Here is a 24,976-nt window from a genome sequence, read left to right on the forward strand (position 1 = left end):
GAGGTAAAAATAGCATTGACGCTACTTAAGCACAACAAGTTTCAAGGTTGTAATTAATCAAGTATTATTAATAAATTTTAAGCTTGTATGCTCATAAGTTTGCCCATATTTAACACGAAATTAACAAATTAAATTTTCCTCAATACGAAACCTACAAACCTGTCTACCAGGGAGCAAACATGGAATTTAATAGTTGAGATGGTTGTCAGTTTGGGTAGGACAATATCACAAGATGGTATTTACTTTTATCATTCATTCACGTGCTTGTGACGGCTGATTGTAAAATACTTCCTAGTGCTGGGCGTTGTCATGGTGGTGACTTCACGTGAGCTTGTCAGATGTGATAAGTTGCATGGTAACATTTAGAAAGCAAAGACACCCATACCCGCTTCTTCCACGAAATAAGGTACGCTGGATCAAGCCCAGAATCAGATATAATACGTCAACAGATTGTTTTCATTGTCGTTTTCAGCAATACATGATCACACCTTTGTGATTATTTAAATTGTACTGGGTGCCGCGCTATGACGTCTTACTTTGTGTTTTATGACTGCTAATTAGTTTTAGCTCCAAGCAGATTATTATTTATTCGGGACTGTGGGAATTAATCGTTTTGACAGAAGACAGATTGCTTTGTCTGTTTGTGCAATTGGTGATTATAATGTTATTTTATATTTATGATAAAACCAATATTTTTCAACAACTGTTCCAGCTTCATAATCAAGCTGTCTATATATAGTGTCAAACAAGTGGAAATTACTGGTTTGAAGCAGGATTTGAGAGAAAACTTTCTTGCAAACCATTTTAAATATATTTCATATCACTGAGATTTGTTTCATATGATTGATAAAATGCTGTTTTAATATGCAGTATGCCTACATAGTTTCCGAACCCGTGAAGATTCAGGGTAGAATAGGTCTTCAGCAACCCATGATTGCCGTAAAAGATGACTATGCTTGTCATTAGAGGCGACTAATGGGAGGCGCACTGACTTGTTTGAAGCATGTAATCAATCCCAATTGCATTGATCAATGCTCATGATGTCAATCACTGGATTGTCTGGTCCAGACTCGATTATTTACAGACCGCTGTCATATATCTGGAATATTGATGAGTGCGGCGTTTAACAACAAATAAACAAACAATCACTGGATTGTCGGGTCCAGACTCGATTATTTACAGACCGCCGTCATATAGCTGGAATATTGCTGAGAGCGGCAATGGACAACAAACAAACAAACAAACATAGTTTCCATGGATCTCATTGAACAAAAAAGATGTGTGAGATTTGTTCTGAATGAAACTCATCATGCTACTCCCGAATGTCTTTGATCAAAATGGAAGTTCTATACCTTATTATACAAATGATTCCCCCTTTGTCTGTCTGACCGGACCTTGTCACACCACAGTAAGGGTGAAATGATTACATTGGTGCATCGTGCGTTTAAATGTGGTGATACGATGCACAATAACATATTTTCTGTATCAATACAAGATGATACACTTGCTGAAATAAATTACTTACCGGTACTACTCGTTTTAATGACCTTAGCATTTTTGTCATTCAAATATTGCGAAATGTGTTGTAATTAGCATGATTAGTGTTTCAAGTTCACTACTAAAAATATCCACTACGAACATGTGTCTACAGCTAGCACTTTCTTCTGAACCTGCTCTGAAATATTCATAGTAGGAAGTTACCACGTGATTTGACGTATGTATACATGTAACTATACATCTCGTATCATCATGATCATGACCGATGTCTCATGATTGGGACCCTGCTGTATCATTTCACCCCAACACCTCAGGGGTCGGGTCCTCAGGTCTTTGTTTTTGCATATGGACCTCGTCAATAGTAATCATTCATTTTGTTATACCGAAATTCACTTTGAAGTTTATGAATATGATCCAGGGTTTGAATAGATCTTCAGCAACCCATACTAGCTGTAAAATGCGACTATGCTTGTCGTAAGAGGCAACTAACTGGATCGGGTGGTCAGGCTCGCTGACTTGGTTGATGCTTGTCATCGATCCCAATTGCGTGGATCGATGCTCATGATGTCAATCACTGGATTGTCTGGTTCAGACTCGATTATTTACAGATTTATTTTGCTGAGTGCGGCGTTAAACAACAAAGAAAGAAACAAAACATGTTGCCAGGCTTGCCAGTGGTAGAAATTGACACTAGTGCCATACTAGTTAGTCCTATGGTCCTTGCTATATTGTCCCGTAGTGAAGGTATCATAAGGACTAGTAGTGAGTGAGTGAGTGAGTATGGTTTTATGCTGCTTTTAGCAATATTCCAGCAATATCACGGTGGGGGACACCAGAAATAGCCTTCACACATTGTACCCATGTCGGGAATTGAACCCCGGGTCTTCAGCGTGACGAGCGAACGCTTTAAACACTAGGCTACCTGACCGCCCCCATAAGGACTAGTAGAAATTTGTCATTCTTGAGGGTTTTGCTATATGTTATCATCATTAGGACTAGTGGACTAGAAATAGTTTCTATCACTGTATGCATGAGTAGAACAATGTAGAACTGGATGAATTTAGTGAAATGCTGTGCCAAAAAGGGAAAAACTTTCCACTTGATTAATTGATGTATTTTATGAAACTGAAACCAATCTATAGTATAAAAACAAGTCTAGCCAGCTCAATTCCACATCAGCATCAGGAAATATTTTTATAGAGGCGAGACATGTATTGTATTATAAAAGATTTCATATACTATACGGTAGTCTGGGGTGATACATGTTTCGTATTCCCTGGTCAATGTAACAGTGTTGTGACAATGTGTTGAAAGGTCAAGGTTCAGTATGGCCATGGGATTTGTTTTCGTCCAAGGATAATGTTTCATGAAACTGATAAGTAGGAGATGTTGACTCAGAGGTGTTGTTCTGATACAGTGTTGTTAGACCTGGGGTACATACAGTGTTGTTCTGATACAGCGTTGTTAGACTTTTGGTACATACATTGTTGTTCTGATACTGTGTTGTTAGACTTGGGGTACATACAGTGTTGTTCTGATTCAGTGTTGTTAGACTTTTGGTACATACAGTGTTGTTCTGATACAGCGTTGTTAGACTTGGGGTACATACAGTGTTGTTAGACTTAGGGTACATACAGTGTTGTTCTGATACAGTGTTGTTAGACTTGGGGTACATACAGCGTTGTTAGACTTAGGGTACATACAGTGTTGTTCTGATACAGTGTTGTTAGACTTGGGGTACATAGAGTGTTGTTCTGATTCAGTGTTGTTAGACTTTTGGTACATACAGTGTTGTTCTGATACTGTGTTGTTAGACTTTGTGTACATACAACATTGTTCTGATACAGCGTTGTTAGACTTGGGGTACATACAGTGTTGTTAGACTTAGGGTACATACAGTGTTGTTCTGATACAGTGTTGTTAGACTTGGGGTACATACAGTGTTGTTCTGATACAGTGTTGTTATACTTGGGGTACATACAGTGTTGTTAGACTTAGGGTACATAGAGTGTTGTTCTGATACAGTGTTGTTAGACTTTTGGTACATACAGTGTTGTTCTGATACTGTGTTGTTAGACTTTGTGTACATACAACATTGTTCTGATACAGCGTTGTTAGACTTGGGGTACATACAGTGTTGTTAGACTTAGGGTACATACAGTGTTGTTCTGATACAGTGTTGTTAGACTTGGGGTACATACAGTGTTGTTCTGATACAGTGTTGTTATACTTGGGGTACATACAGTGTTGTTAGACTTAGGGTACATAGAGTGTTGTTCTGATTCAGTGTTGTTAGACTTTTGGTACATACAGTGTTGTTCTGATACTGTGTTGTTAGACTTTGTGTACATACAACATTGTTCTGATACAGTGTTGTTAGACTTGAGGTACATACAGTGTTCTGATACAGTGTTGTTAGACTTGGGGTACATACAGTGTTGTTAGACTTGAGGTACATACAGTGTTCTGATACAGTGTTGTTAGACTTGGGGTACATACAGTGTTGTTAGACTTGGGGTACATACAGTGTTGTTAGACTTGGGGTACATACAGTGTTGTTCTGATTCAGTGTTGTTAGACTTTTGGTACATACATTGTTGTTCTGATACTGTGTTGTTAGACTTGGGGTACATACAGTGTTGTTCTGATTCAGTGTTGTTAGACTTTTGGTACATACAGTGTTGTTCTGATACTGTGTTGTTAGACTTTGTGTACATACAGCATTGTTCTGATACAGTGTTGTTAGACTTGAGGTACATACAGCATTGTTCTGATACAGTGTTGTTAGACTTGGGGTACATACAGTGTTCTGATACAGTGTTGTTAGACTTAGGGTACATACAGTGTTGTTCTGATACAGTGTTGTTAGACTTGGGGTACATACAGTGTTGTTCTGATACAGTGTTGTTATACTTGGGGTACATACAGTGTTGTTCTGATACAGTGTTGTTAGACTTGGGGTACATACAGTGTTGTTCTGATACAGCGTTGTTAGACTTGGGGTACATACAGTGTTGTTAGACTTGGGGTACATACAGTGTTGTTCTGATACAGTGTTGTTATACTTGGGGTACATACAGTGTTGTTCTGATACAGTGTTGTTAGACTTAGGGTACATACAGTGTTGTTAGACTTAGGGTACATACAGCGTTGTTCTGATACAGTGTTGTTAGACTTGGGGTACATACAGTGTTGTTCTGATACAGTGTTAGACTTGGGGTACATACAGTGTTGTTCTGATACAGTGTTGTTAGACTTAGGGTACATACAGTGTTGTTCTGATACAGTGTTGTTAGACTTAGGGTACATACAGTGTTGTTCTGATACTGTGTTGTTAGACTTTGTGTACATACAACATTGTTCTGATACAGTGTTGTTAGACTTGAGGTACATACAGTGTTCTGATACAGTGTTGTTAGACTTGGGGTACATACAGTGTTGTTAGACTTGAGGTACATACAGTGTTCTGATACAGTGTTGTTAGACTTGGGGTACATACAGTGTTGTTAGACTTGGGGTACATACAGTGTTGTTAGACTTAGGGTACAAACAGTGTTGTTCTGATTCAGTGTTGTTAGACTTTTGGTACATACATTGTTGTTCTGATACTGTGTTGTTAGACTTGGGGTACATACAGTGTTGTTCTGATTCAGTGTTGTTAGACTTTTGGTACATACAGTGTTGTTCTGATACTGTGTTGTTAGACTTTGTGTACATACAGCATTGTTCTGATACAGTGTTGTTAGACTTAGGGTACATACAGTGTTGTTCTGATACAGTGTTGTTAGACTTGGGGTACATACAGTGTTGTTCTGATACAGTGTTGTTATACTTGGGGTACATACAGTGTTGTTCTGATACAGCGTTGTTAGACTTGGGGTACATACAGTGTTGTTCTGATACAGCGTTGTTAGACTTGGGGTACATACAGTGTTGTTAGACTTGGGGTACATACAGTGTTGTTCTGATACAGTGTTGTTATACTTGGGGTACATACAGTGTTGTTCTGATACAGTGTTGTTATACTTGGGGTACATACAGTGTTGTTAGACTTAGGGTACATACAGTGTTGTTCTGATACAGTGTTGTTAGACTTGGGGTACATACAGTGTTGTTCTGATACAGTGTTGTTATACTTGGGGTACATACAGTGTTGTTCTGATACAGCGTTGTTAGACTTGGGGTACATACAGTGTTGTTAGACTTAGGGTACATACAGTGTTGTTAGACTTAGGGTACATACAGCGTTGTTCTGATACAGTGTTGTTAGACTTGGGGTACATACAGTGTTGTTCTGATACAGTGTTAGACTTGGGGTACATACAGTGTTGTTCTGATACAGTGTTGTTAGACTTAGGGTACATACAGTGTTGTTCTGATACAGTGTTGTTAGACTTAGGGTACATACAGTGTTGTTCTGATACAGTGTTGTTAGACTTTGGGTACATACAGTGTTGTTCTGATACAGTGTTGTTAGACTTGGGGTACATACAGTATTGTTCTGATACAGTGTTGTTAGACTTTTGGTACATACAGTGTTGTTCTGATACAGTGTTAGACTTAGGGTACATACAGCGTTGTTCTGATACAGTGTTGTTATACTTGGGGTATATACAGTGTTCTGATACAGTGTTGTTAGACTTGGGGTACATACAGTGTTGTTCTGATACAGTGTTGTTATACTTTGGGTATATACAGTGTTCTGATACAGTGTTGTTATACTTGGGGTATATACAGTGTTGTTAGACTTTGGGTGCATACAGTGTTGTTCTGATACAGTGTTGTTAGACTTGTATCAGTGTCACATGGCAGTCTTTGACTGTAAGTGTTACACATGTAAGTGTTATTCCATGAAGGTATTTCTTCAGCGGACAGCTGCTGTTATCGGTAAATGGGTGAAGACAGATACTATTTTTAATTCTGTTTAAAATAATTTGCAGATACATAAACAATGACAATAAAAAAGAAATGAGTGTATTTTATGAAATCTTATATTTGCTGCAAATTGTCAAATTTTCACTTCCTTGGTCCATAATCTAGACGTTATGAATGTGTAAGCTTACTAATGCATTATTTAAATAATGTAATAAACATATCTTTCACATGTTTGAACAGTAGGATTAGACCTTTTAAATGCTGTATAACATGTAATATTGACAGTAGCGGGTGACCTCGCCTACATGAACACTACCAAGCTGACTGCCGTTCATTTCCCGATGCTCTGCGCATCATGGAATTTGCTCACATGAGGCACTGTCTTCATCAGCTGATGAACATCAACAAATACAACTTCAATCCTTAAGTAGCAAAGATGTTTTACGAGCAGATATTTTCCTTGATAAATGTTGGCTTCATCTATCACACATGAGTCTCTGGGAACTTTCAAGTTAAATAAAGTCAATGTCACTCACATTTTGATTTTTTCAAGACTTTGTTTCAGGTTAAACTCAGGTTGAAATTGATTATTCATATCTACTCATTAGGTTTACACCATTGTGTACAAGTTTGAGATTGAGTGAGTGAGTGAGTGAGTATGGTTTTACGCCGCTTTTAGCAATATTCCAGCAATATCAAGTATCTTTACATAATGACTCTCCATGATCATGTCATCATATCATTTTTGACAGTTCTCAAAACAAACATCTATTTGAGAGCCAGCTGATATATAAATGCTCAAACATTTAACATTGTTACAATTGCAGCATTGTGTTCAAATTTGATGTCTTCAACTGTAATCAGTTATAATAAATAGCAAACAACTTCAAATAAATGTAATCTTTTATTTATCACGATTGTAATCATGGTAATAGGTAAAGTTTCATGGCCACTTGCGTTCCATTTTGGCTCCTGATTTAGAATATTTACTTGGCTATCAACAAGTAAGTCAAAAAGTGAACTTTGATCCCTGTACAGTGTTGTTAAACAGTGTTTCTTTGTTTCAGAGTCCACCATGTATTCAGCGCTAGGCTTCCTGCCGATCGCCCTCGTGTTGCTGGCGGCGGGGACATTCGTCGTGTCCTACGTCATCGCTGTTGTACGGGGCGACGTCACGGCTGCATTTCCGTACATCAGGTACAAGAATATATCAGAACTATGTATGGTTTTCATGTGCTTTTGGTGCAGGGAAATATAAACACTTCTGTTCACCTTCAAAACCACCAATGAATAATGAAAGCTTTTTATGTTTATTTTTACTTTGAATGAAATATTTAAATACATGTACCCCCGTAATTTTCAAAAAAAAGGATGAAAATTCCAATTTTGAACAAAATGACGTAATTTTTCCCCAATTTGTCTGCCAAGATAAAGTTTTGAGATAAATCACTGAAAATGAATGGGAGTGTTAACTACAGCCTGCTTTAAAAATAGTCTTGTCCTGGAAATTTTTATGGTGGATTTTACACAGTATTTTCCTTGATACGATTTTCTTTCTCAAATCCATATTTAAAAAAGTAACCTGCCATTCAGCTTGATGATACAAAATTAGTTAAATATGAAGTTTTTTTATTTTTATCAAAACAGCTTGAAGAGAGAGGGAGGGAGAGTTACTGATGATATTTTACACAACATATTTTCAACATTGTGGAGGTTCTTGAGTACTCAATGCCTGCAAATTTGAACATTTGAAATTTTCAGGTATCAAATTTCGAGGGTTGATTGTTAGGTTCTGAGTCTCTCATAGAAGGAATTATGTAATAGTGAAATCTTTCGTTGTAGACATTAAATTATGTCGTAGAGATATATCAACAACAGCTTGAGTCATTTGAGCAAATTGTTTCTCTGTGACAAGTCCGTAAAATAAGCAGGGTCAAACGTGTGGAACATGCAGCACATCTTATTGAATGTATTCGGTCAGTGTTGATGTACTGTTCTGTAATAAAAATTTATTTGTTATCTACTCTAGCATGTATATTACAAATGTCATCTTCCCGAGGCAAGGGAGTTAACTGACTATAAAAGTCTATAGTTTCAACCCTTGCCAAACTAGGCTGGAATTATGGAGTTATATTTTAGCTGTACTAATGAGTCTATGCATAGTCCAATCAAAGTCGTGTAACAAAATCGACATCTGGTTCGTAAACTCAGGGATGTGAAATCTCCACGGAAACGCGGAAAATCGCATTTTTTTAAAACAGTAGTCCTCGGAAAAAATCATCTTCCGCGTAAAAATATATTAATTAACACTCCGAAAAATATTATACCGTCGCGGATTGTCCTGTTTTCGATCAGAGCTTTCAGCATCATAGATTTTTGGACATCATACGTTTTCTATCACGATTACTTGCACTTTAACGTGGGGTGTGGCATCACACAGAAATTGTAAATACTCAGATGATGGCTTGTTTTTAAGATAAAGTTGTCTTTTAGCCTATATGTGAATGAGATGTTTTACAGTTGTTCCACAGGGACTTGATGATAGCGTGTATAGCATAATATATTCATGTAGAAAAAAAATTCACATCCCTCTATATATGTATACAGAGGGGTGTAAATGTTTTTCGACAGAATATATTATACTATACACACCAGAGCTCCAGATAAGCTGCGTATCTGCGTAAAATACGCATCAGAAATGCAGAAATACGCAGTAAAATAAAATCCAAGGGTATCAAATACGCAACGAACATTACAGATGAGTCCTTATTCACTAGAGTGCCCACTTTGATACCTATGAATTTCAAACAGTTGTAAATTTAATTCCAAGGAGAGTATCTGCAAAATCTGAACTACATTGGATACATCATGAATTTTGGAGATAGTAAACATATTTTGAGCTTTTTAAACAATGTATATAAATTAAATAAAAGAATTTTTAAATTAAAACAAGTGTGTTTTCTGAGTTCTGTTTGTTACATGTCTGTGCATACCTCCAATCTGTAGGCTGTATTCCACATTCAGTTCAATATTAATGTACGATTTTAACAGAATGTAACAGGTACCTTTGTACTTTAACAGATTTCAATAAAAAAAAAATTGAAAAAAAAAAAAAATTAATACAAATGTACAATTAATTTGACAAGTGTCGGACGTAACAATGTCTGTCCTCGATGGGTGGTGAACAAAAACATCATTTTGTAACGAATTGTGAAACCACAGAAAGTTACTTCGGAAGCAGAATGAAAGTTGGTGATCAATGTATGTTAAACCTAAACATGAAATCAAAACAGGTTTGCAACCACAGAAAATAAATGCAAATCATAAACGTCTATAGAAAACTCTGTCCCACTGTTACGGGCGAATTGTCGATCATAATTTAACTTTTCTGATCGCTACACGTCATCTGGTTTATATTCCGTCATCGGATTTGCCAAGTTCCGGTTGGTTTCCACATGATACGAATTACATGATTGCCGAAATTTGGTCAGCAGCAGAGATGGCGCCAGAGAAGAAGGATGCTTCCACGTCTGTCTCGGTAAGTGTAAATGTTACAGGCGACCCAATGTTACGGGCGAACATTGAATTAGTCGATTTATATACGATAGTTCAAGTTTTCACCAGTTCGGCCACAAGTACTTTAGAAAAGTAATTCAAACACACAATTAAACACGACTACTAGAGTTTGCTTCGCACTATGAATAAGAACAAGCTTTGCGCAAAGCCTCGCATAGAAAAAGTTGGACAGACTTACTTCGTTCGGGCATAACATTGAGACAGACATTTTATTGTCGGTCGTAACAAGTGGACATATTATCTGACGGTCGGACAAACTGGTAGACAGACGACTTCGGTCGGGCAAAATAGTATATATTTTTATGGACCTACCTGTAATATCATTCATTTATTTAATCTATCACATTTGACAATGTCGGAAATACGTATTCCTTTTCAATTTATCATTTTACATCGATAAATTAAAAAAGTATTCACTGTTTTCCGTGATGTTATTGAAAATAAAATTATCGCACAACGGGTCCACATCGAACATGTCAAAGAGCAAAATATAGACGTTTTAAACAAATCTTTAAATATATTATACAAAGTAATAAATAAAATCAACAAAAATATATATAAAAGTAATCAAACTTACATAGATGGGTTATTATTTCCATATGTTCGTGTATCGCGTGTAATGCAAGTCAAATGACATCTCGGCTTTCATCGCCTTGAATTCTCGGCTCGGACACAATGTTTAATGCCATAATATATGCATGAAAAATCTTTGTCACAGCTCATAACCTAGCACGATGCATTCACGAAGTTCCGTATTTTTAATATATATCATGATTTCCTGCTTAAAACGTTCAGAATAATACGATTTAACGAAAATCTTTCGTCAACTTCTGAAAATTACCAAACACGAACTTGTTATCACAGCTGTAATTTGATTGGCTGCCTTAGGTCACGTGCTCAAATTTGGCTAATCGCGAACCTTGTAGCAGATTTCGGCAAGAAAGCCTCATAAGAAACCAATTTTATTCCAATGACATCGATTGTTATAACTACGGAACAAAAACCAGACCATGTTACGAGCGTGTAGATGGAGGAATAAGCTTTCCAGCGATGTGTCATATGCCATTCTTCAACGAACGTGTTATTCATACGAAGTCTCGAAAACGGGGGTATTTCTTCATGTTACTGAGCGGACAGCCGCTGTTATCGGGAAATGGGTGATGACAGAAACTATTTATAATTCTTTTTAAAATGATTTTCCAATTACGTAAACAATGAAAATAAAACAGAAATGGGTAAGTGGATTTTATGAAATCTTATATTTGCCGAAAATCGTCAAGTTTTCGCTTCCTTGGTCCTTAATCTGGATGTTAACTACGTGTTAGCTTACATTTTATTTATTTACAACAAACTTATGCATTATTTTAAATAATGTGAAAAACATAACTTTCATATTTATAAAATATAGGATTATAGGATCAGACCTTTCAATTGATGTATAACATGTAGCAGCAAATATATTTTACAAGCAGATATCTTCTTTGATGAATGTTGGCTTCATCTATCACACAAGAGTCTCTGGGAACTTGTGAGTGAGTGAGTGAGTTGGGTTTAACGCCGCTTTTAACAGTATTCCAGTTATATCGTGTCCCAGCAGTAAACACTTCTGGTTGACTGGTGTTGAAAGAGTTAATTGACTCATTTATATCTTGGAGCTACTTTAATCTTCCATGGGGCTATGTAAAACATGTTAAACATTTACATACAAGGGTTAAAACAATAAATGACATGAAAAAATGTGAACATGAATTTAGGTTAGGATGGATGACTTTTTGTAAATTAAAACCTGAGAACTGTACTGTTTCAAAGAAAATTATACCTCCATATAAAAATTACTCATTCAAAACTATATTATAGTTTTTTTAATTTGAATGCTGACATTTTTCAAAGTAGGGCCGAACAAAATTAATTGTGCGTTTCCTAGATTAGGATTTTAAGTGTGTAGGTCTACATCAAGCTTTATAAAAGTGAGTTTAAATTAAAAAAATAATGATAAAAAAATTCCCTATTCCTTAATCCTCGGAACATTTCATAAAAAATCAAAATATCTCCCCCCTCCCCTTTTCAGTTTTTTTAGCTTGGCGTAACAGAATATAAGTGTTGTCCTAGTTTGTTTATGAATAAAATATAGATCTATATGTTTATTGACAGTGCATTTTGCTTTATTGTAAATTAATGAATGTACTTATTGGTCTCATTAGAATGGTGAGAGGTGTAGGCGATGGGAGGCAGCTGAAAAAAGGTGACCAAGACTACATCGAACAGGAACGAAAGCGAAAAGCTGATTATAGGGGTCGGATGAATCCTGAACAAGTTGACAGGTAACAAACTTCAGAATTAACTTTGTGTTTTCCAATATAAAAACAAGATGGAGTTACTCCAAGTCAACAAGGGAAATATATATAGTCCGATATGTAGTAGATTAATAGATGGGTCCATTTCTCTGTTTATCAGTATGATCACATTGGACTCAACAATATACTTTTGGTTTTTAACAAAATGGAAACTCACATCCTCCAAAGGGAAGTAATTATACACAATATCATTACAAAATCTCATTTATGCTTAATAAATTAATCTTAAAAATAAAATACCACCTGGATATTAAACAAAACTTCAAATTTATATTTACTATATGGATGTGCTTCACTTTGGTAAAAGCATGGTAAATTACAATTATTACTTGTCTTGATACTTCCTAGATCACAATTAAATTCAGTTATACAGTCTATATTTTGCTTATTAGAACCACTGTGGCAAAGTGGTTAAGTCTAGAACTCAAAATCCACAGGAAATTTGGGTCTGGGTTCAAATGAAAAGTTGGCCGAGTTTGTGGCAGCCCAATCTAAAATTAACCTGGTTGTTCATGGGGCAATATTTACATTTTCAGTCTTCTGTCTTCAGTCTGCTTTCGTGAATCCTTCAATAAAATTAAACTGTGCAGCTTGCTTATGAAATCATGTTGAAGTGGCAAATACATATTATATATTATAATTTTGATTTCAACAGGTGGATGATTGGCCATGGGTGACTTTTTTCACTAAAGTGAAACAAAGATGGCTGGCAAAGGACATCCACCACACTGTCATGTTCGAAGAAGTCAGAATAGCAATTGATTGGACATTATTTGAGGTAGGACATTTAATAGAACTTTATCTAACTCAAAATATTGCATCATATTTCTGACTGTTGTACTGAAAGAATTCAAGTTTTTGGTCATGAATATAATGTTGTTTAAAGGGACAGTCCCCGAAAACACTGTTTTTATGGTTAGATATGTTAGCATGTGCTGTGCATTGGAGCTGTACAACAATTTCAACAATAATCTTCATCTGCACATAGATAATAACAAAATAGCAAATTAGATTCACTATGAATGGACAGATTTTCACCAAACTTTACCATGTGTTGCACAAGTGTATCTTGCAAAAGTGAAGTGTAGCATACTAAAGTAGGTCACCTTACCTATATATTATTGACTTATTATCTTTCGATGAGGGACTATGAATTGCCTTGCCTTGTATGTTAATGTTCTTCAATTTTTAACATTTTATTGGTGATGCAATTATATATATCTTGTTGATACAGGAGATGACTAACGCCCTGTCCACCTTTAGAATGGACTACGAGATCAAGAACCAAGAGGACACCAATAACCAGTTTCTGAATAAACATAAAAAGGAGTATGGCAAAACTGATATTGGTCATTGAGATAAACAATATTCAAGATACAGGATAGCTAATGTTTAATTGCACAGTGGAAGACTTTCAAAGTTAAATTAAATTAAATTAATTTTTCTAAAATGATTTTTCATGTGGATACAAAATAGCAGCAATTGTACAGCTTTGCCTAGGAATAATTTATTGTGTCGCAGTTTTTTCCTGATTAAGTCTTGCGATAATACTTTGAATTCATCAACAATTTGAAGTGGTTTGTAAAATATTCAGTACAATGAATAATTGTCAAACAGTTACTGAATATATAAATTATAAAGGGTTATTCCTAAATGAATGTTTGAGAGGGCTGGGATGTACATTTAAAAATATTTAATGAGTGGTGGGGATATCAAGATTCCACAATCTGTTATTTTTAATATACAACTTGCATACAGCATTATAGTTTTAAAATTTGATGGGCGTGTGGGGTCCCTGAGTCTTAGAAAATATCTTCCTGCCCTGCCCACATTAATTTCTGGAAAACCCCAAACCACATTCCAGGCTGTTGGGAATCTTGTCTACCGATAAACAATTGTACTTGGAATGAAATTATGTATTAATACAGTAATGGAATGTGTTATCACTATATATTACAACTTCATTACAATGTAATTACCCTGGTGTGTTAATTAGTAACTTAATGTCAAAATAATATCTAGAAACAAAAGAATTTTCTTCTAGAACATATTTCGGGCATACCATGAGGCACAAGCATTTTTTTTTACAAAGTAGACACATTTATAGTTGGTTGTAAAGAAGACATAATTGCATGATACTTCATGAATTTTTATGCTTAATTAGATATTATTGATATGCATATGATTTAATTCAGAAATAATGAACAGCTGTTATTTTCCGGCGATGGGACAGCCTTATTGGGTTGTTTATATTGAAAAATATTCCATGGTTATAGACCAGTTAGAAATTATTTTGAGATACATCGTCATCACCATTGTAGAATTTGTGACTTGTCACACAGTATGATTTGGAATATGAAATAAAAGTGGTTTGCAGACTGTATTTTATCCTGTTTTGCTTTGTATGTCCTTTGTTCGTCCTGACATCACAAATGTCTGTCCTTTGTTCGTCCCGACATCACAAATGTCTGTCCTTTGTTCGTCCCGACACAAAACCCTGATTTTTATTTGTCTTGTGCTGCTTAAATAGTTGTAATTAACCTTTAATTGTTTGATTATATCTTAATGTACTTGTAATGTTTCATTCCATACTTCAGGGAACATTTAATTTTTCTTGTAAATTGCTATTTTAAAGCATCATGTCTGTCTCCGTTTGTCCCAACACTTTTTGATTTTTTTTTAACCTTGAAAGAGTTTCAAGACATTGATATATTCACATGTATTAATCCCATTTTGGGTGGCAAGTTGTACCCACTACCCGAAATGCAAATGAATTAAAACAGATTTATATGAAGAAAACTTAGGTTTTGTCTGTCCTCGTTCGTCCCAACATGTCTGCGTACCATCAGTGTTTTCATGTCAAAATTAAACAAACTGAGCCAGATATTATCTTCCCATGTCCAAAGATGAAAAAAAGAATGTTTAAACTTGTCAAAAATGCCACCACCTTGTCTTTTCATAAATATCTAAATACTGACTCCAATGTAACACTTCAATGGGCATAAAAGTGAATAAGGACTCAGATACGCTACAAAAATAAAACTTGTGCGTATCATCAAAATATTGTGAAGTAACCCTGCGTATTCGATTAGCAAATCAGCAACTTATTTTGAAATTATAAACGGACATTTCGTCAACCTTGCCAAACTCCACGATGACAGTTACATCATGATCATTTGCCATCACACTTTCTTGTGGAAGTATCGTGGTAGTTTTGAGTCCTATAAAGCTCTCGAACCCACACGACACCAGTTTGCAGGGACTAGATGAATAGTGTTTTAAATATTTACCTTAAATACCCACATGTGTAAAAACTAGTGGGTAACAGAAATTTGAATACCCAGATACAATTACTGATACCCAATGATTTTAAAATGCATGCGTAAAATACCCACAACACCAAAAGCTTATCTGGAGCTCTGACACACTATCATCGAGTTCCTGTGAGTTGTTCATGTTATTAGCGAGAAAACAATGAATGTTTCTTCAGCATCCGAAAACCAATAACACGGGGATGTATGTTTTATTAATGTCTTATGTTTGCAATGGAGTGTTTTTGTTTTTTTCAACAAAAGGTAAGTGAGTACAAGGTAAGTTTTTTTCAATATGCTTCAACATGGGGAAAGGGTCAGACAATGCACGCTTGTGACAGTTGTCCTTGTGGCTGGGGGATGGGGGGTGAAGTTTATGGCAGTATTGCTCCCAGACTCGGCGGGAGTTTTGCTGCATCAGCCATCATATGTTTATTTGACTTATTGACTTTTGCCATTTTCATTTCTTGGTGTGAATGTTGTCCAAACTGCACGAAATTGCTTAAAATGCAATCAAATGTTTATAACATTTCTTTGGGAGGGGGGGACGTCCCCCCCCTAGACTTTTCCTCTTTTTCCGGGAAAACCTGCTTACATCCCTGTAAACTGCTGTGCAGATTTCGGTCGAATGCAGGGTTGCAAAGCATGTGTATCAACAACTTAGAGTCAACAGATATTTTCAAAATCTTTCATGCTTGTAATCAAGGTGCTCATGTGATTTGATGCACTTCGCGATGTATGACCCGTTATATTACAATATAGATCTTGATTAGCAATCATATTGTCTTGACTGGGCGCCACCATTTTGTTAGAAACAAATGCCAGTGATATGAGAGGTGGAATCTGATTAGTCAATAGGAGCAGCATAGAAGGGAAGTAACTAACAGCCACTGGTGGCGCTACGATCAAGTCCAGAAAATCCAGCCTATTTCGGCAAGGGTTGAAACTGGACTTTTACAGTCAGTTAACTCCCTTGCCTCGGGAAGATGACAGATGTGGGCCTGCAACTTTCAAGATGGGCTAGCTACATTTATGAGACACGAGCCTGCCAGCTTGTTGGCAATGAGAATTATTTCTGACATTGCCTCTCAAAAATCTGACAGTACAACAGAGTCAAGGAAGGAGATTTTGTCACTCTTCATGCGATTTGGTGAGGATAATGTGCCTACCTACTATCTATCATTATCCCCCGCCCAACAAGTTGGGGATATAGAAACGGGCTCCGTCTGTCCGTCCGTCACGTTTCGTTTCCGGAGCATAACTCAGAAACCGTTCAATATTTTTTCATGAAACTTTGCATGTCTGTCAGGTGCATGCTGATCTGGTGCCTTTTGCTATTTAGAGATTATAGAAATTTTTATTTTTTACGTTTCCATGGCAACAAGATGGACTTAGGTTCTGTGAGGGTAGGGTTCCTTTCCGAAGCATAACTCAGAAACCGTTCAATATTTTTTCATGAAACTTTGCATGTCTGTCAGGTACATGCTGATCTGGTGCCTTTTGCTATTTAGAAATTTTAGAAATTTTTATTTTTTACGTTTCCATGGCAACAAGATGGACTTAGGTTCCAAACTCTTCTTTTTTTACAATTTCCATGACAAGTTCCACCTCGGTTAAATAAGGTTAGGGTTTGTTTACATTTAATTATGTCATTAATTCTGCAACAGAGGCGGGGGATATAGCGTGGCAAACTCTTGTTTCACTTTATTTGCCAAACAGACTTAACAAGGTCGTTGAACTCTGGTCTGTTTCAGTGACACTGGAGCTAAGATTCCGGAGAGCAGCGTCTTCGGGCAGTTCCTAAACCTAGCTGCTTTCATATGTGAGTTCACATCAAATAGCTGATTATGTAACTTAACTTCCACTTGGTTGTATACTCCCCAGGGAGCTGAGAATGAGATTTGAATGCACACAAGTTTATTGACTAATGCCTCATGTGAACATGCTTGTGTGGCACCTGGTTCTATGTGAGTGGACAAGTGATAGCGTTCATGTATTACAATATGGATTATTATGATGATTCAGTAGAAAAAGTTGTGGCTGAATTATGCTCATGGAGTCAACTAGCTGATAAATATTGTAAAATGAAGACAATTATTATCACTTGATAACGTAACCATGTGATCAAAGACTGATAAATCACTTCAAGGCCAACAAGTAGTCTTACCTTATATTTCAACCTGCAAAATCTACATGTTAAAGTGACCCGTGAAGATCCGGGGTAGAATAGGTCTTCAGCAATCCATGCTTTCCGTAAAAGGCGACTCTGCTTGTCCGAAAAGGCGACTAACGGGTGGTCAGGCTCTCTGACTTGGTTGATGCATGTCATCGTATCTCAATTGTGTTTATCAATGCTCATGATATCAATCACTGGATTGTCTGGTCCAGACTTGATTATTTACAGACCGCCGTCATATAGCTGGAATATTGCTGAGTGGCGTTAAACAACAAAAACAAACACACAAAAAAACATGTTTCAGCATTCAGGAGATCTTGACGTACCTGGAGGACTCAGTCCCACACCAATTCTTTTGTAAAATCACCGTAATTCAGCAGCTAAAATTACAAAATTCTGCTGTTAAAACATATCATTTCCCCTGAAACATTAATACAAATTTATTTTTTCTTTACAATTATTAATCTCTTGCTTTGAGGGGGGCACGGGTGGCCCAGTCGTCTAAGCCGCCGCGATTTGCTGTGCAGAGTTGCGTCCCTTGGACACGCCAGAAACCTATGATTGTGGGTTTGAATCTCGGTTCACCCCGATTATGTTTCTAAGTTTGTCAGCACCATATTCGTGTACGTGGGTTTAACCGAAGTGGTAGACCCGTGAAGATTCCGGGGTAGAATAGGTCTTCAGCAACCCATGCTTGCCGTAAAAGGTGACTATGCTTGTCGTCAAAGGCGACTAACGGGATCGGGTGGTCAGGCTCACTTACTTGGTTGATGCATGTCATTGATCCCAATTGCTTGGATCGATGCTCGTGATATCAATCACTGGATTGTCTGGTCCAGACTCGATTTTTTTACAGACCGCCGTCATATAGCTGGGATATTGCTGAGTGCAGCGTTAAACAACAAACCAACCAACCAACCAACCAAAGTGGTAAACGTCTAAGACCTACATTACTTCAGGCTTAAAAAGCCGCTTTCCTCTCCTGACATAGATCAACTCTCCTGACAAACTGATATTTCACCCATTCCAGCGTTCTGCACAATGTACATCCGCTACAAGATGATTGATGCCATATCAACTGGAGAAGATCGGTGGTTGGTCCGAATGAACCGGTTCACGATGGTGATGGGCATCATCTCCTCCCTCGGCTGCTCCATGGTCGCCAACTTCCAGGTGATCACACAGCCTCAGTTGAATAGCTAGAGTAACAGTAGACGAATGATGCATGGCTCGGCCTGTCCTCCTCAGTGTTCCAGTGTCTTGTGTTCCAGTGTCTTGTGTTCCAGTGTCTTGTGTTTCAGTGTCTTGTGTTCCAGTGTCTTGTGTTCCAGTGTCTTGTGTTCCAGTGTCTTGTGTTTCAGTGTCTTGTGTTCCAGTGTCCAGTGTCTTGTGTTTCAGTGTCTTGTGTTCCAGTGTCTTGTGTTTCAGTGTCTTGTGTTCCAGTGTCTTGTGTTCCAGTGTCTTGTGTTCCAGTGTCTTGTGTTTCAGTGTCTTGTGTTCCAGTGTCTTGTGTTCCAGTGTCTTGTGTTTCAATGTCTTGTGTTCCAGTGTCTTGTGTTCCAGTGTCTTGTGTTTCAGTGTCTTGTGTTCCAGTGTCTTGTGTTTCAGTGTCTTGTGTTTCAGTGTCTTGTGTTCCAGTGTCTTGTGTTCCAGTGTCTTGTGTTTCAGTGTCTTGTGTTCCAGTGTCTTGTGTTCCAGTGTCTTGTGTTTCAGTGTCTTGTGTTCCAGTGTCTTGTGTTCCAGTGTCTTGTGTTTCAGTGTCTTGTGCTCCAGTGTCTTGTGTTCCAGTGTCTTGTGTTCCAGTGTCTTGTGTTTCAGTGTCTTGTGTTTCAGTGTCTTGTGTTCCAGTGTCTTGTGTTTCAGTGTCTTATTTCTGTAATAATAAATACCCGGGACACATTTGCAGCCTCAGATCGTGTAGGGAAGTGATGTCACCCTCTCCATCTTGCTTATTGGTAATTTTCAGCAGTATTTCTTAGAAACTAGAAAATTGATTGCATGACTATTTTCGGGATTGTGTCATCTTAATGAGACCCAAAATATGCTATGGTAAAGCTCACACTCTCACATGCTCACACACGCAGGCACACACCATATTCCACTCTCACTCACTCACTCACTCACTCACTCACTCACATACGTACAGAATCTTACACACACACACACACACACATGCATATGCACACACTCACTAATACACCATCTGCCACTTTCACACTCAATCACACCAACAATCACTCACTTCAACACTCACTCACTCACTCACTCACTCACAGACACACACACATACAGAATCTTACACACACACACACACACACACACACACACACACACACACACACACACACACACACACACACATGCATATGCACACACTCACTAATACACCATCTGCCACTTTCACACTCAATCACACCAACAATCACTCACTTCAACATTCACTGACTCACACACGCACTCACTCACTCAAATGCTCACTCACACACTCACTCACTCACTCAAATTCTCGCTCGCTCACTCACTCACTCACTCACTCACTCACTCTATTTTCCAGGAAGGAACAGAGGTGGAGGCAGTTCACATCTCAGGGGCGTTCTTGGTGTTCGTAGGTGGGGTGATCTACACGTTCCTCCAGGCGGGCATCTCGTACCACATGTACCCCGACTACAACGGCCTGCGCATCTGCCGCATCCGCCTCACAATCTGCCTCACGTCCCTCACTTGCCTCATCATCAGTATCCTGCTACATCAGAGAGTGAATGTGAGTGAGTGAGTGTAAGTGTGTGTGAGTAAGTGAGTGAGGGAATGAGTTAGTGAATGTGGTTGTTGTTTTCAGCTGGACTCGCTAAGCTGTAGTCTGTAAATAATGGAGTGAGTATGGTTTAACACCACTTTTAGAGCAATATTCCAGCAATATCATGGCGGGGAACACCAGAAATGGGCTTCACACATTGTACTCATATTGGGAATCGAACCCGGGTCTTCGGCGTGACAGGCGAACGCTTTAACCACTAGGCTACCTGACCGCTCTGTAAACAATGGAATCAAGGTATGATTAACCAAAGGATTTGACATGTACAGTGTATTTTCTACCTCGTGAAGATGTGGGTTAGAATTGGCCCTCAGCAACCAGTTTGTCAATAAGAGGTGAATAACGGGCTCAGGTTGTCAGGCTTGCTGAATTGGTTGATGCAGGGCATCGTATCCCAATTGCGTGGATCGATGCTCATGATGTTAATGAGGATTGTCTGGTCCAAACTTGATTGCTCACAGACTGCCATCAAATAGCTGGAATATTGCTGAGTGGGGTGTTAAACAACAAACAACAAACAACAAACAAACAAAGAAGCAGGTTATTTCTTCCTGACCCGTGTCCAGCCCTTGCTGCAGCAGGTGTGGCTTTGTACAAGTGGAATGCTGTGCCCCACACCAAGACCAAGTTAAAGTGGGACGAAGGGGACCCGGTGAGTACATTAAAGGGGCCCTCCTCCCTTTGCAAGCCATCTTTCCCATGGTAGAGGAGTTAACTGACTACAGTCAAGTCTCGTTAATCCGACACTCGTTAATCCGACAATCGGCTTTATCCGACACTAATGATGGGAACCGATTAAATCAGTGCTATTTAGAACCGTTAATCCGACAGTCTCGCACTCCGACTCCGACACACCTAATTTGCAACAAATTAATGAAATCACTCATTAATCAGTCATCAATCTGACACAGTGAGTCGCGTATTCCGTTATCATCTGCCTGCGAGTACACAGCCCGTGTTTTGATGTGAGACAAATCAGCTGGTAGCTGCATATTACAACGGCTGCAGAGATAAACTTGCTTAACAATAAACAATTAATGCTTTCATTAAAGAAAATAGGATTAATCACATGCTTAGATTACCTCAATCTTATTAAAATCAGATACAAGTTCTCGCTATTGGCGAGGACATCCCACTAGAGGTCACGTCGGAACAACCTTTCACGAATAATGACCTACCAATGAAATGACTAACAGGAAGTCAACGTTAGCCACTTAGAAAGCAGCTTTCTTAAGCTTTGTGGTACCAGTTTCAAAGTTGCGACTTCCATTGCAGACTATGCTTTTTAAAGTCATACAGTCCGTTACAGTTGTTTTGTGTTAAACTTTAGAGGCTGCATGATTAGAACACATATTCCGATAACAATGTAACATAACTATATGAATATTTATTTTATATTTTTTTATCACGTGTTTGAATCGTTAGCTATCGTGTTGTCCGATTTTCAATCACGAACGTTGATACTACTTAATTTCATTTATCCAACATACATGTACTTGTTAATCTGATATAATTGTATGCAACCATTGACGTCGGATCAACGGGACTTGACTGTATAAAAGTCCAGTTTTCACCCTTGCCTAACTAGGCTGGAATTAAAGAGTTATATTTTCCTGGACTAACAAGTCTATGTATAATCCAATCAAAATCGTGTAACGAAATCAACATCTGGTTCATAAACTGCCGTGCAGATTTTGGGCGATTGCAGGATTTGCAAAGCATGTGTACCGAGTCAACAGATATTTTCCAAATCTTTCATGTTTGTAATCAATGGGTTCATGTCATTTGTAAGTAAGACCCATTTTATTACTATATAGATCTTGTTTAGCGATCATATTGTCCTGACTGGGCGCCACTATTTTGTTAGAAACGAATGCCAGGAATATAAGAGGTGGTATCTGATTGGTCAATAGGAGGGACAAAGAAGGGACATAACTCGTAATCGCCAGTGGTGTCACTATGATCGAGCCCACAAATTCCAGCCTAGTCAGTTAACTCCCTTGCCTCGGGAAGATGTTGGCAAGCTGGTAAAACGTTGATGTGTCATTATTGTTTTTGATTCCCAATATTAATGAGTAACTCTAAAAATTAAGATATCTTTGTAGATCCCTCTAATAATCTTTATGCAAGATAATTGACATCTTAATTGTTTCTAATTTTAGACTTTAGCTTTGTAAAAGTGTTACATGACATTCATTTCCATGCCCTGAAGATAATGAATACCAAACAAAAGGGCAGCCTCAACATGAGTGTTGCTATAAATAGATTTCTTCTTAATATAGTTTGAAGAGAATCCATCTCTGTATGACATAAGTGTGATGCATCTCAAACACAGCTAGAGTCCGGTCCATGTGAGAAAGACTGACCTGCAAGCAATGACACGTAATTGTTTTTTCAGTAGGTAAATAATATTGAGTTGTGTAGCTGTAGGCAACTGTTGTCTGTGCATGCAAGACCATTACTCCCAATTTGACTGTGTATCATTCCAGTTTTTATGTTTGTCCACAGGGATTCACAGCTCATATTGTCAGCACGATCGGGGAGTGGCTCACAGCTTTCACTTTCTTATCGTTTTTCTTCACGTATGTACGAGATTTCTCATTCCAGTTTTTATGTTTGTCCACAGGGATTCACAGCTCATATTGTCAGCACGATCGGAGAGTGGCTCACAGCTTTCACTTTCTTATCGTTTTTCTTCACGTATGTACGAGATTTCTCATTCCAGTTTTTATGTTTGTCCACAGGGATTCACAGCTCATAGTGTCAGCACAATCGGAGAGTGGCTCACAGCTCTCACTTTCTTATCGTTTTTCTTCACGTTTGTACGAGATTTCTCATTCAAGTTTTTATGTTTGTCCACAGGGATTCACAGCTCATATTGTCAGCACAATCGGAGAGTGGCTCACAGCTTTCACTTTCTTATCGTTTTTCTTCACGTATGTACGAGATTTCCAAAAGTTTCGTCTCACCATCACCACACATCCTCTCGTGCGACATCTTGATGAAGAGCCATATTTAGACCAAACGCCAAATGAACGTACACATCTGCTCGCCTAGATAGGAAGCGGCACCGTGAAAAAAGGACAACACATCCAGAGGGGATATTTTTTGAGAGAGTCATTCTTTTCATGGTGATCTTGAATGTCCGTCAACATAAATGATACTGTCACTCTTATCAGTTTCTTGTAAATGGTAACACTGAACATTGTTAACTCCATTTTATTTATTTTCATGGCCCAGCAGATGCTTTGTTTTCGCTGTTATCTCATATGATGAGAACTAGGTCTGGGTCGAGTCTAAATTTACTACCCATGTACCATTTCCCCGAGGCAAGACCGTCCACTAGCCTTTTTGTCAAAGTCTTGTTTCCTCCCTTGCCATTTCAAGCGCACAATACGATTGGACTATCGCACATGTTGATAATCCAATCAGAGAACTTTTCATATAATCATCATCCACGACTAGTACACCTTCCCATGAAAGTGATTTACCATTGTCTGTCTTTGTTGACAAGAATATGCCTTTTTCTTCTTTTAAACCCTCCAACAATTGCCTAAGGTTTTGCGTCAGGGATGAAATCGTGAAAGTTTTCGTTATCTGATCGACTGGGTCGTCGCCTAACCGCGATCTGATTGGATATCGCTTTTTCATTACAAGGGGCACATCTCTTGATTTACGCAAGGTGGCGCCAGGGTTGAGCCAAGAAAAGTGGCCTTGTGGCAAGGGTAGAAACTAGACCTTGACATTGGTTACTGGACACGCTTGCCTCGGGAAGATGCCGGAGTACCTTACTCCTTAATACCCAGAACTACCTAGGTATCCGCTGGAGGTCTCAAGAATTGGATATAAAATGTCAGATTTGTTTTACTGGAGCCCTGGCAAAAACCATTTACATACACGTATTAAACGATCTGGTCATTCATGCAATGAAGTTGATGAAAGCTTTAATATCTTTATCATATAAAAGTCAGAAGGACATGTAGGGATTATGGGTTAGAAGTGGTCCCCGGCAACCAATGTTAGTTGTAAGAGATGACCAAATTACTTGGATGGTCAGATTCGGTAACTTGGTTGATGGGATATCATTGTACTCCGACGGTATGGATCATTGTTCACTATATCAATCACTGGATTGTCTGGTTCAGACTCGATTATTTACAGCTCAAATATCGCCGAGTGCGTCTTTAAACAACAAACAAACAACATGTCTGGAACAAGCGTTAACTTGGTGTATTTGCGATAATCCCCAGGAGTTAACGATGTGTCATTGTATGTTGTGTTATCATGATAATTTGTCAATTCCTCTTTACTAACAAAGTATTGTAAAAAATAACATATTTTTGTAGTCATCTGTCATTTTGAAACACTGAATTTT

The 24,976-nt window shown here is 38.0% G+C and overlaps 1 protein-coding gene and 1 long non-coding RNA gene across 3 annotated transcripts; both read left to right on the forward strand.

Moving 5' to 3' along the window:
* The first annotated feature begins 211 nt into the window (after window positions 1-211).
* On the forward strand, window positions 212-23,666 carry LOC124146871 (DNA damage-regulated autophagy modulator protein 1-like). The gene is made up of 7 exons (XM_046517393.2): window positions 212-406; window positions 7,440-7,569; window positions 17,368-17,435; window positions 18,820-18,962; window positions 20,344-20,524; window positions 21,168-21,253; window positions 23,464-23,666. The coding sequence occupies exons 2-7, from the start codon at window positions 7,448-7,450 to the stop codon at window positions 23,656-23,658; spliced, it is 795 nt and encodes a 264-aa protein (XP_046373349.2). The 5' UTR covers window positions 212-406; window positions 7,440-7,447; the 3' UTR covers window positions 23,659-23,666.
* Window positions 11,258-14,445, forward strand: LOC125374655. Of its 2 annotated transcripts, XR_007218724.1 has the most exons (4): window positions 11,258-11,268; window positions 12,150-12,269; window positions 12,958-13,080; window positions 13,537-14,445. It is a non-coding gene; the product is annotated as an uncharacterized LOC125374655 (long non-coding RNA). The 2 variants fall into 2 exon arrangements; XR_007218723.1 differs by lacking the exon at window positions 11,258-11,268 and having other exon boundaries at window positions 11,960-12,269.
* Window positions 23,667-24,976: the final 1,310 nt, after the last annotated feature.

This window comes from Haliotis rufescens, unplaced genomic scaffold (genome assembly GCF_023055435.1).
Source record: "Haliotis rufescens isolate VD_foot unplaced genomic scaffold, xgHalRufe1.0.p SCAF_6, whole genome shotgun sequence".
NCBI classification, from domain to species: domain Eukaryota; kingdom Metazoa; phylum Mollusca; class Gastropoda; order Lepetellida; family Haliotidae; genus Haliotis; species Haliotis rufescens.